Genomic DNA, 13,808 nt, shown 5'->3' on the forward strand with positions numbered 1-13,808 from the left:
TAAAACAATATTTTTGGTCTAAAAACTAGACGTATTTTTTGGGGTTGTTTTGCTCATAAAGAAAAAGAATCTTAATTTAAGAATTTTTAGATATTTTTACTGAAAACAAGAAAAAATACTAATAATTCTTATTCTTGAAAATAATTTTTTGCAGTGCCATACGAAAAAATGACTTTTTTAGTTAGTATTTTCGTATTGTTTTAAGTCAAAAAATAAAAAAATTCTTAAATCAAAATATATTTTCTTGATGAGTAAAGAGACCTAAAAATAAATATTTTTTAAGACGAAAAATATCAAATTTAAATGAATTTGTGCATAAAACATGCAACGGGGTAAGCAAAAAACTTTTTTCTCTAACACTTGTCTTAATTCAAGAAAAATTTGCTTACCCCATTGGCAGATTTTTTTGCTCGTTTTTTGCACAAATTCATTTATTTTCTAAGTAATTTTGTTCATCAAGAAAATACATCTTGATTTAAGAATTTTTAGATATTTGTACTGAAAAAAAAGACAAAAAGAAGAAATTATTTTTTGTAGTGCATTGTTATACACTTCAAAAAAAAATTATAATAATAATTACTTTCTTAGTATTTTTGTCTTGTTTTCAGTACAAATATCTTGATGAGTAAAATAAAAAAAATCTTGAAATAAGTTAACTTTTTTCTTAAACACTTAATTCAAGAAAAAAATATGTTTTGCTTGTTTTAAGCACACATTCACTTAAATGTTATGTTTTTTTTGTCTAAAGACTAGACTTATTTTCTAAGGTCATTTGCTCATCAAGAAAATACATCTTTATTTAAGAATATTTAGATATATCTACTGAAAACAAGACAAAAATACTGAGTAAGAAAGTAGTTTTTTGCAGTGTATGTTAATTATGCGATTCTGAATCTGGTTCTGCTTAAAGATGCCAAAAATGCCCATGCTTTCCCCTTTAAGTGTCGTCTTTGTCCAAGTTGTCTACTCCATCCTAAACTATATATGTGGAAAGCGCTATATAACTAAAATATTGAATTAAATGCTTCTTTTCCTAATGTGTCCCGTCATCTCTGTTTCCCAGGAAATCCAAAACGAAGCCAAATGGAAAGAAAGCACCCACAGAAGAGAAGAAGCACTACCTGGAGCCAGAGTACACAAAAGTACGGGTCATGGACTTTGACCTTAAGGAGTTGGTCTCGCTCCCGACCAGAGAGATAGACCTGAATGAATGGCTTGCCAGCAATAGTAAGTCCTTAACCAAACATTAACGCCATTAAGAGTGTTTGTTTAGTATTTGTGGCACAGTAATGTTTGATCATACTTGTGTTGGGGATTTAAACCAACCCGTAACTTTAAATATTAAACGTCGACACGTGCTATAGTCATGAAGTACAGGTGTGCCTTTAGTTTTGAATGCAACAATTCTCTTTTATTAGGCTGAAATGACATAGAGTTACACTGAAGTACAAAGTCATTTCTAGGGAATGACAGTTTTAAGGGGACCAGCCTGATCCTAGATCAGTATACCATTTTCCAAAAAAGCACCTGGCAACTGAACAACACATCATGAACCACATAGCAATGGAAATACCCAAATAGCATCATGCAGGCGAGTTTTGCACAGACAAGCACAGTGCATATTTTCGTGAAATGATAATGTTGCATAGTGATTATTATAGAGTTCATCTGGTACAGTGTTTGATTCTTAGGAAATGCACACTAACTGATAAAATGTGTACCTGAATGTACTTTCAATATACTTATAAATGTACTAGGGCTGTCAAAAGATTAATCGCGAATAATTGCATACAAAATAAAAGTTTGTGTTTGCATAATATATTAGTTAGTTTATTTTGTGTTATTATTATGTATATATGTAAATACACACATACATGTGTAAATTTAAGAAAAAATTACATACACTGTACACACACACATATTATTCAAAAACAAACTTTTATTTTGTATGCGATTTATCGCGACTTATCTTTTGACAGCCCTAAAATGTACATCTAAATATAATATTCTGTAAACACTAATTCTGATTCTTGGGTCCAGTTTACACCTGATTTTAAGATACATTTTGGTCTTACCAAATCGGATCACAAGTGGACGAGAGAGACACATTCCCGTTCACCGCACTTTGGTCCCAGAAGATTTCCGTAAAATTGGCAGAGAGGCTTCTGAAATCACGGATAAATGGCAAACTTTAGACGCTGTGGAAAAATTTGGTCACATGTCTTTACGGGATCTTTACACTATCTGTGTGAATTCCGGAAAATCATTGGCAGTGTGAATATACCAAATATCAACGATCCCGGACAAATCCCAATTCCATGTATCTTCCGTAATCTCTGTGTGAAAAGGGCTCTGGTGTTTTACTCGGTTTCTTTTGTCCACTTTCTACCGCTTCTGTCCTGATTACTTTGAGTGGGAGAAATTATGATTTACATTTAAAATGAAAACTTTTAGAGTACCGTTGCTTATGTTGTTATTAAAAATGTTGCTCAAAGTTTTGTACATGTTTATGTTAGCGATTTCTCTGATATTTCAGAGCACTTAATAAAATAAGCTAGCGCAACTTTCATACACTTGCAAAGTGAAACAAAAATGAAAACAGCCGCTTCAGTTTTATCATTGACAACCTAAAGACCGCAACGAACATGGTGGGTTTGCGCTAGAAGTCAGGACTGATGTAAAAACGTTGTGCTTGGTACATTACATTAGATCAATAGGCAAAAAGTATGTGGTCTTTTGAAAGGGCAACGATTAATCGCGATTTAATCGTGACTAATCACATACAAAATTAAAGTGAGTTTTTGCATAATAAATGAGTGTGTGCTGTGTGTAATTATTATGTGTATATATAACACACACACACACACACACACACACACACACACACACACATTGATGTACGTATTTAAGAAACAAATACATATGCATATATATTTAATTATATTTTTATAAATTCTATATAAATAAAAAATGGATATATAAATAAAACATTTTTGAAATGTAGACGTGTGTGTTTACATAATAAATAAATAAATATACATAATAATTACACACAACACTCAAATGTTAGGCAAAAACTTTATGCAAAAACTTTCTTTTGTATACGATTAATCGCGATTAATCGTTGCCCATTACTAATTTCGACCACAAATGCAGTCCAGTCGAATGTGTTTTCGACTACCTCTGAATGTGTTTGAAAGTGGACGAGCTCAAAAGGTTTCACACCCATTTACACCTGTATTTAGCGTCGTCCACTTGTGATCCGATTGATCGAAACGCATCTTAATAACAAATGTAATCGGCCTTGAGTATCACGGAAACGCAACATTGCCAATGTCACCTAATGAGTTTCATTTCTCTGTCATCTACAGCAACAACCTTCTTCAATCTCATAAACCTGCAGTATAGCACAATCTCAGAGTTTTGCACTGGCGAAACATGTCAAGCCATGACGGCCTGCAACACGTAAGTTTCTCTTTCATTTTTTGACCGTCTAATTGTCTTTCTTCCTCTAGCCCTAAAAACTTGCTACAGGTTCCCACGTTTATAATATTTGTGCAGCTAAATTCCAGATCTAAGATTAGCATCCAAGTTCATAGGTCTGAATCGAGTCACCACAGGACTAGAATGAAACTGACACACATTTTGATGAAGCCATCCCTTGTTTGGCTTTCAAATGCAAAAGAATACAAGACAATAAAAGTTTTGTATGTTTTTTGGGGCGTAACCAATCGAATGCCTTTAAGAGCGTGTATTTAAATGCCTTCACAGTCTGTATGTGGTTTTGAGGAGGGACCTGGAACAAGCAATTGTGCATTATTTGTGACAGGACGGCAATGAAAACTATAGGACGTGCTATCTTTAGTTTTTTGCATTTGATGTTAACTTAACCCCCTTTATGTCTCATTTAAAAAAGTAAATAAACATCGTAGTTAAAATGTTTTTGTAGCTCGATTGGTAGATGGATTGCATTAGCAGCACAAAAGTCCAAAGTTCGATCCCCAGTGATCACATATACTGATGTCTGGTAATTTACTGTAAGTCGCTTTGGATAAAAATGCGTGAATTTAAATGTAATGTCCAAAACCATCGATATTTAATCCAGGACTTCTGATGTGTTTTTATCATATGTGAAACACAATTTGAAGATCCAATATTCAAGTAAATACCAAGGCAGTACATTCCCACAGGTAAACAATGTCGACTTTCAAAGTCTTCACCCGACCCGTTCACCCTGTTTGCCCGGAGCGGCGGTTGGGTGTGAACTTCTCCTTTACACGCTGACCCTGTTTAACCAGACCTGTGACTATTCAAGTCAAACGTTAAAGCACAAGAATTACCAGCGCACACAAAATGCAAACAATTACGCATTCAGTCACGAAATACCAAGAAGGGTAAGGATGGGTGTGCACATCAAAACACAACCCTACATTTCCGTCACTGCCGGTTTTGCGAGTGATCAAACGCTAGAAAAACGTGTTTTAGAGGAAGGGAGGGCCGGTGATGCACATTTAGCTTTAATGTTGAATGGTGGTGTTGTTTTTTTATTGTGTAGTTGACGCAACATTGCCTTGGAAATGTTTTATCGCAAGACAAAAGTGTCGGTGAAGTGCATGTTTGAGATTTAATATATGTCATGGAAGACAAAATTATGCTTATTTAAGTTGTAAATTGCATATGTTAGGGCTGGCTAATTTGATGATTCGATTCTTAATTTATATGGTTTGGATATCGATTTGTTATCAATATTTACATAAAATGCCATTTTTATCTTAAATTCTTATTTATGTGGTTTTGATTCGTTTCCCAAAAGCATCGTTAGTCAACTAGGGTCGCAAGTTTTATCGTCTCAGCTAGAGCCCGGCCGATATATCGGCAGGCCGATATTAGACATTTTCCAAACTATCGGTATCGGCATTCATAATGGCCGATAAATGAATATTTAAAAAAAAAAAAAAACGACGAAACAGCCTTCATTGGATTTCCTCACTGTTGGTGTTTTTGACAGAGCTCTCTGAACCAGTAGCTGCTGGTGGGGTCCAGATTTAGGCGTCTAGCCACTGCCTGAGTACAGTGATCAGCAATTTATATTTTGCTGTTGTTGTTATTTATCAGAACTTAACAGAATTTGTCTCCAGTCCTATTCAAAGTTATATTTATGAACCAAGTCTTTTAAAACTGGTAACTTTGATTTGGTTGTTGTTGCCTTTACGTTTCATATCTTTAGTTTGTATTTTTATACATTTTATTTATCAGAACTTTAATATATTATGATGTTCCTCTGTTCTGTTGTGACAATAAAAGAAACTAGTTTCTTTTTAAAATGCATTATCACATTATTTTAGTTAAAACACATAAATAACTACAAATAACTAATGTTAGGGAAATCTGTTAATGTTTTGATGCGCGTTTCTAGGGGAAAATATCGGCCGATATATTTAAAAAAAAATTGAATTAAAGCGCTTTATTTGAAATTGTGGTTTCGATTCAGGTTTTTTAACATTTTTTTTCTGAAGTGCAATTTTCAGTTCGTTTCTTATTTATGTGGTTTTGATTCAATTCAATGTTGATAAGTTATCTGTATTTAACTAAAATGCAATTTTTTATTTGATTTACTATCGACAAGTTATCAGTATTGAACTAAAATGCAATTTTTTGATTCTTATTTATATGGTTTTGATTCGATATTGATTTGTTTATCAATTTTTAACTAAAATGCTAATTGATTGTTATTAATATGGTTTCAATTCAATTTAGTATCGATAAGTTATCAATATTTAACTATAATGCATTTTTTTATTCTTATTTATGTGCTTTCGATTAAATTTAGAATCCAAACGTTATCAATATTTAACTAAAATGCGATTTTTTTTTTCTTTTCTTATTTATGTGGTTTCGATTCTGTTCAGTATGGAGAAGTTATCGGTATTTAACAACAACAACAACAAAAATCCAGATTTGATTCAGTGTTGATAAGTTACCATTATTTAACTAAAATGCTATTTTTTCAATTGTATTCTTATTAATATAGTTTCGATTAAATACAGTCCCGATAAGTTATCAATATTTAACTATAATGCATTTTTTTATTTGATTCTTTTTTATGTGGTTTCGATTCAATTGAATATTGATAAGTTATCAATATTTAACTAAAATGCAATTTTTTCCCATTTGAATCTTATTAACATGATTTTGATTCAGTTCAGTATTGATAAGTTATCAATATTTAAATAAAATGCATTTTTTTTCCAATTTGAATCTTATTAACATGATTTTGATTCAGTTCAGTTTTGATAAGTTATCAATATTTAAATAAAATGCATTTTTTCTATTAAATTCTTATTTATGTGGTTTCAATTTGGTTCAGTATGGAGGAAGTTATTGGTATTTAACTAAAATTTATTTTTGTCCGATTTGATTCAATATTGATAAGTTATCTAAATTTAACTAAAATGCAATTTTTCGATTTGATTTAGTATCGATGACTTATCAGTATTGAACTAAAATGCAATTTTCTGGTTTTTGCTTCTTATTTATGTGGTTTTATTTCATTATCAATAAGTTATCAATATTTGACTAAAATGCTTTTTTTATTCTTATTTATGTGGTTTCGATTTGATTCAGAATCGATAAATCATCAATAATTAACAAAAAAAAAATGCAGTTTTTCAATTCTTATATACAGAATGTGTTTTCGATCCTTATTCATTACTTGAACATTTATGTGTGTAAAATGAACACTTGTAGTCTGTCATATCTAATGTGTAGTTGTTGTAAGACCACTCCGGTCACAGATCTGACAATTTGCCCAAACAGGATTCTTTTGAATTCCCACTGGTTAGATTCATTGCGTATTTGTGATTGTGAAATTAACTGGCACTATTTAAACTCCCAATCTGTAACTTGACCCAATGTTTCATAGTTATTTGAGAACATTGGGAAACTTGCTGGCACTGATCCTGCCATGTGTCTGTCCGTTGTAAAACAAGTAGGGTACACAACCGTGTAATTTTTTTTGGACGTTATTTCAGTTGTACTTTTTTTAACGGTTGAACTCATTTCCCTATCCCGTTTCGTTGATTATCTACAAAGCGCCCACAGCTGAATGCATGCGTATTGGTTGACGGTCAGTGGGTCTCTGATGCAGGGGCAGTTATGCGGACAGTCTGCATTCCAAGAGATTTGTAATGTCTACAACCCCTTGAACCCACTTTACCTCCCCAAACTCTGATTCATGGCGAGTAAGCCCACTTAAAAAGCAATTGTAGTTACATTGACTTGTAGTAGACTCATCTAATTTGACCTGTTTGTCTTCTCTTTGCAGTACATACTACTGGTATGACGAAAGAGGGAAGAAATCAAAGTGCACAGCGCCTCAGTATGTGGACTTAGTTATGAGTTTTGTGCAGAAATTGGTGACGGACGAAGACATTTTCCCCACAAAATATGGTATGAATGCTGGACACTAAAGAGAACTACTGGATAATATGATTTAAGAGTTTGAAGGAAAATAATTTGGATTGTTGGCGCCCTCTAGTGTTCATAATGAGCATTGCGTGTTATGAATAAGCTTATAATTTTTACTTTAGCCGTCCTTTAACTATTTACAATAAAAATAATAAATGTAATAAATTAAATTAACATAATTATTTTGTTACTTATCTGTTATTTTATTTAAATAATAGTATGATATTTACGTTAAATAAATAATTTAAAACAGTACATATATATTTCAATCTATTAACGCAATGAATAATAAATAAAATTATATCACACAAATAATCTTTTTTTCAGTAATTTAATACACTTAATACATCCAAAATTTAATGCAATTATATATGTAAGTAATTACTAATTTAAATGAAAGATACATATTTTTATTTAATTGCAGGCAATAAAAGGTAAAAACATAAATTGTGAATACTGCCAAATGCATAAATGTAAATGTTAATATTTAAATAAATAAATAAATTGTTTAATCCAATTTAATTTAAAATTGTATGTAAATAAAAAAAAACTACATTTAAAAATAAATAAATAAAATATAATACTTTAAATAAACTGTTTAGTAAAATAAAATATATTTTTAAAATATTATTTCAAGAAATAATAAATGTTTTCGTTTCTTTGCAGGCAAAGAATTCCCCAACTCGTTCGAGTCTCTGATAAAGAAGATGTGCCGGTATCTGTTTCACGTGCTGGCACACATCTACTGGGCACACTTTAAAGAGACCGTAGCTCTGGAGCTACAGGGACATTTGAACACACTGTACGCACATTTCATCGTCTTTGTCAGGGAATTCAACCTGGTCGACCCTAAGGAGACCTGCATCATGGACGACCTCACAGAGGTGCTGTGCACCCCCCTGCCCTCCCATATGAACAATCACGTAACCGAAAGATGAACCGGTTGTCCCGGCGATCAGCTCCTCAAAGAGGAGGACGATGATAAACGGTGCGAGGCCTCCTGCCTAAGTTAAGGGCCTTTGTTGAGCTCCTCCATTGCTTTTTATTACCATCTTAAAAAGAATTGGTCAAAAGTAGGGGATGGAGATCTGCAGCTCTACCAGCACAGATTGGTGTGAATATTTCCTCCAGGATCAAACAATCTGTCTACCTTATTGTTTCTTTAGGAACAATTTGTATTTTTTATTTTTTATTTTTTGCTTTTTCATTATTTTTGCGCATGTGCTCTCGGAGGTATTTTTTTGTATGTATTTGTTTAAGGGAATGGTATTTTTCTTTGCTCATCTGTGCCTTGGACATATAACTAAGGTATGGTCTGTTATGCAATAATGTTTAGAAAAATATTGTAGACCTCTGGCTCCCCCTTGTGGAGGGAGTGAAGTCCGACTGACTGTTCATGTTCAGCCTTATTTCACATAGTGACTTATATTCTAAACACCATTTATAACCCATTTTCTTTTATTTTACCACCTCTAGCACCATTTCCAAACTTGTTTTTGCCAATTCAAGTTAAGATATCTGGCATTGTAATTGTGTTGTTTTAGAGTCACACAAAGCCAGCATCTATCTTAAGGGGTTTCAAAATGGACCACCTTAAGATGTACTCGTTATCTGGAGAAATATTGAACTTGTTTAGCGGGTTTCTTGACAAGGACATTTTTATAAAATCTGCATGTCTGCTCAACTAGATGCTGCAGATGGAGGATAATTGTTGCATGGCAGTTGACTTGCTGTGTTGCATTTATGAGACAGCAGCACATAATCCAGTGCAGCCACACCATGTTTTTATTTCATTTTTTAAGTTATGAGAGGTCATAAATGTGGCATCCCGGACATGTAGAACATGCACATTTTCCCTTTTTTAAGAAATAGATTGTAAGTATATAAAAATCACAATTATTGCCTTTAGCGAAAGAGGTTTGTCTTTCTCTTCTATATTTATTTTGACTTTTTTTAATCTATTGGCAGAGTCCTTCTGTTCTTGCTTTAAGTATTTTAATTATCTAAGTTAAAAGCCACCTAATATTTTAGGCTCTGCGAAGTATAATCGAATAAAAACAAGAAATGCCACTTTATGCCAATGTATGTCTTTGTCTCATTAATAAAACCACTTGTATTTATTTAGTATTTTTTGCACAATATAGATGAAATACACAGAGGTAAATGGCTCATTTAAAGCTTTCACCTAATCTACAAAGCAAAAATCTTTTAAAAATTTTTAATTCTTGCATATATGACTAGATAATCATAAAAAGAAAAACACCCTGCACTACCTCAGTATGACCACAAGATGGCTCCATTACAGCGCTTTTAAGCGCATGACTGATGATGAATGATTTATTTTCGAGGCTAAACCACTGGATTGAACGCTTTGGTAGGTTACCAAGCAATGTATGTATTCATATTCACAAGTTAAAAAACTGCACTACCTCAGTATGACCACAAGATGGCTCCATTACAGCGCTCTTGACTGATGACGAATGATTTATTTTCGAGGCCAAACCACTGAATTGAACGCTTTGGTATGTTGCCAAGCAACGTATTTATTAATTGTCATAATTTAAAAAACTGCACTACCTCAGTATGACCACAAGATGGCTCCATTACAGTGATTTTGAGCGCATGACCAATGACCTATGATTTTTTTTTTACCTAAACCAGTAGGTTGCCAAGCAACGTACTTATTAATATTTATAAGTTAAAAAACTGCACTACCTCAGTATGGCCACAAGATGGCTCCATTACAGCGCTTGAATGTTGACATATTATTTTTTCCGCGCCAAGCAACGTAGGCCTACTTATTAATATTCATAACTTTAGAATTGAAGCCCTGACAACGCGTATATAATTAATATTAATAAGGTCAGTCATAAATTTATTTGTAACATTTAAACATGACTGAATCGTTATCTTTCAAAAAAATTATAGATTTTGTCATTATGTTTGGGACTTTTAAGTTTTAAAGAAATTCTACTTAAAAAATAAAATAAAATTCGATAAACAGAAATACAATACAAATAATTTGGTTTATTTATATTATAGGGCAAGCGAAAAACAAGGCCATATAAACGTCATGCTCCAAACCATGTGCATATAGTTATACCCTGAGAGCATTAAGCAAACGTGCAAATTTTATATGGATATATACAAAAATATTTTGAATGTCCTCACATGAAAATGCATAGGCCTGATTGGGTTCTTACGTTTAATAAACCTACAAATACTTTGTGTAAATGCATTAATTCTTTGGTGCTTTGATAGTTTAATTTATTCAATTTATTAATTTATGTATTTATTTATTTTTGCACAATATACATTAAATACACAGTGAATAAATGGCACATTTAAAGCATACACCTAATCTACAAAAAAAAAAAAAATTCTTGCATATTTGACTAGATAATCTTGTAAAGAAAAAAACCCTGCATTACCTCAGTATGACCACAAGATGGCGCCATTACAAACCTTTTGGGCGCATGACTGTTGACGTATGATTTTTTTCCCGCCCAACCACTGCCCTGCAAAAAAAAATTTGTCTTGTTTTCAGTACAAATATCAAAAAAATATATAAAATTTAGATGCTTTTTCTTGATGAACAAAACACGCCAAGAATATAACTCTAGTTTTTAGACCAAAAATATCAAATTTAAGTGATTTTGTGCATAAAACAAGCACAAATATGCCAATGGGGTAAGCAAAAAAATCTTGAAAATTTTTCTTAAACACTAAATTCAAGAAAAATTCAAGAAAAAATTGCTTACCCCATTGGCAGATTTTTTTGCTTGTTTTATGCAGAAAATCACTTAAATTTGATGTTTTTGGTCTAAAAACTAGATTTATTTTCTTGGGTCGTTTTGCTCATCAAGAAAAAGCCTCTTCATTTAAGAATTTTTTGATATTTTTACTGAAAACAAGACAAAAAGACGCTTTGGTAAGTTGAAAAGCAACGTACATATTAATTGTCATAAGTTAAAAAAAACTGTACTACCTCAGTATGACCACAAGATGGCTCCATTACAGTGCTTTTAAGCGAATGACCAATGACGTATGATTTTTTTTCGAACCTGAACCAGTAGGTTGCCAATCAAAGTACTAATTCATATTCATAAGTTAAAAAACTGCACTACCTCAGTATGACTTTTGAGCGCATGAATGTTGACACATTTCTTTCCGCGACTGAACCACTGGACTAAACGCTTTGGTAGGTTGCCAAGCAACGTACTTATTAATATTCATAAGTTAAGAATTTAAACCCTGACAACACGTATATAATTCATATTAATGAGGTCAGCCAAAGAATGATTCGTAACATTAAAACATGACCGAATCGTTAGCTTTCAAAAAAAAGATTTTGTCATTATGTTTTGAAGGTTTTAAAGAAATTCTACTTAAAAAAAAACATAAACAAAAATACAATACAAATAATTTGGTTTATTTATATTATAGGGCAAGCGTAAAACAAGGCCATATAAACATCATGCTCCAAACCATGTGCATAGTAATACCCTGAGAGCCTTAAGCAAACGTGCAAATTTTATATGGATATATACAAAAATATTTTGAATGTCCTCACATGAAAATGCATAGGCCTGAATCGGGTTCTTACGTTTAATAAACCTACAAATACTTTGTGTAAATACATTAAATTTTTGGTGCTTTGATAGTTTGTCGTCTTCTGACGGCTGCGCCGAAGCTGTTGTACTCGCGCGGCATGAACCTCTCCATCCCTCCTTCCTCATCCAGCGTGCGCGCGCTGCAGCTCGGCGTGGGCACTTTAATCGTGTTTCCAAACTTTGAATAATCCACAGCATACGTCCCATCCTCTTCCGACACCGTAGGCACAAACCTGTGACCCCAAAAGATCTCCTCGGCCACGTAAGAGGTCCGCGCTTGGGTGGTGATACCGGTGGTCTCCACGACCCCTTCCAGTATGACGACCACCTCGATGTCTTCATGCTGCAGATTATCAGCGGATAGGTCATACATAGGGCTGTTTTTATCAATAACATGACTGATGATAAGAGGGGACACCAAAAAGATGCTGTTGGTGCCCAAAGGGTTGTCCATCTGGATGTCTATCTGATCCAGCGGCACCAGTTCACCTTCACTGGATACGGTCTTCCTCACCACCTGCACGTGGACGGCCGCGCTTATGATCATACTCTTCCTCAGGTCACCGAGGCGAAACATGAAGCACAGTTTGTTATTTCGGACCGCTATGACGGCGTGCTTGCTAAAGATCAGCGTTTCTGCGCGCCGTCGGGCTTGAGCCGTTTTCATAAAGATGCATCCCAGCATGACGGCATTGATCACCAAACCCACTATGTTTTGGATGATCAAAACGATGATGGCTGATACGCACTCCTCCGTGATCATCCGACCTCCGAAGCCGATGGTAACTTGAACTTCAATGGAGAAGAGAAAGGCCGAGGAGAACGAGTGGATGTCGGTGACGCACGGGACGAAGTCCTCACGTTTCGCGTCCATGTCCCCGTGCGCAAAGGCGATCAGCCACCAGATCATCCCGAACAGAAGCCAACTGCATAGGAAGGACATCGTGAATATCACTAAAGTGTGAAGCCATTTCAAATCCACAAGCGTGGTGAAAACGTCCAGCAGAAATCGTCCCTGTTCGCGTATGTTCGTGTGCGCAACGTTGCATGTTCCGTTCTTGTCGACGAAGCGCGTTTTCCGCTGTTTTGTTTTGAATTTGGGCTGTTGTACATCTTCCGCAAGCCTCGTCAACAAATAATCCTCGGGAATGAGTCCTTTTCTGGACAACATAGCTGCTCCATACTATAGTCAGTGCGCAGTGATGCGCAGTTGCTGTCAGATCCCGTGGGAAGCCGCTTTTAGTTCTCCGGCTGCCGTTGCCAGTCAATTGCAACCGGATAGTTTCTAGCTAAGCCTATCATCAGATGTGACTTTGGTTCAGCACCGGGCATGCGTGTCATCCACACTTTCAAGCTAGGAAACCCCGCTGCATTCATAATAAGAACATTTAGGGGGGTCGAGTTTAAAGAGACACTACTACAATGTACTTAATGTTAGTCCACAACATTGTTCTATAAACAACTATGCACAACATAGTGTTGTTATAGACTGTACTAAATTGCCCTGTAAAGTGATTAAAAACAGTGGTCATAAAATTGCAATTTAATTAATAAATCTTTATATTTTAATATTTACTAATGAAATAAAAAAACAAATAGTCGTTCTTTAAGTAATTTGTTGTTTTCTATATAAAATCATTCATATTGTAAAGATATACATAATACATTCTGTTAAAATATAATTTTGATATCTCTTTAATATTGACTGAGTAAGGTCATGTCAAATAT

At 34.0% G+C, this 13,808-nt stretch overlaps 2 protein-coding genes across 5 annotated transcripts in view; one reads left to right on the forward strand and one right to left on the reverse strand.

Annotated features, from left to right (window-relative positions):
- Positions 1–9,587, forward strand: part of mob2a (MOB kinase activator 2a) — a 50,932-nt gene extending 41,345 nt beyond the window's left edge. For all 4 annotated transcript variants that reach the window (XM_065292221.2, XM_065292217.1, XM_065292219.2 and 1 more), the window contains exons 2-5: positions 1,064–1,227; positions 3,372–3,465; positions 7,325–7,449; positions 8,134–9,587. In XM_065292221.2, coding sequence (XP_065148293.1) covers positions 1,064–1,227; positions 3,372–3,465; positions 7,325–7,449; positions 8,134–8,405 — 655 coding nt within the window. In that variant the 3' untranslated portion in view covers positions 8,406–9,587. The remainder of the gene's footprint in view (positions 1–1,063; positions 1,228–3,371; positions 3,466–7,324; positions 7,450–8,133) is intronic.
- Positions 9,588–11,878: 2,291 nt separating this feature from the next.
- On the reverse strand, positions 11,879–13,506 carry kcnj11 (potassium inwardly rectifying channel subfamily J member 11). Its single transcript, XM_065292216.2, has one exon. It carries the CDS (start codon positions 13,249–13,251, stop codon positions 12,109–12,111), a length of 1,143 nt encoding a protein of 380 aa, XP_065148288.1. The 5' UTR covers positions 13,252–13,506; the 3' UTR covers positions 11,879–12,108.
- Positions 13,507–13,808: the final 302 nt, after the last annotated feature.

The sequence above is a fragment of the Paramisgurnus dabryanus genome, chromosome 23, assembly GCF_030506205.2.
Source record: "Paramisgurnus dabryanus chromosome 23, PD_genome_1.1, whole genome shotgun sequence".
Classification (NCBI taxonomy): domain Eukaryota; kingdom Metazoa; phylum Chordata; class Actinopteri; order Cypriniformes; family Cobitidae; genus Paramisgurnus; species Paramisgurnus dabryanus.

Coding starts and splice junctions, on each gene's coding strand:
- kcnj11 (XM_065292216.2), bottom strand. CDS start 13,251: ATGTTGTCCAGAAAAGGACTCATTCCCGAGGATTATTTGTTGACGAGG.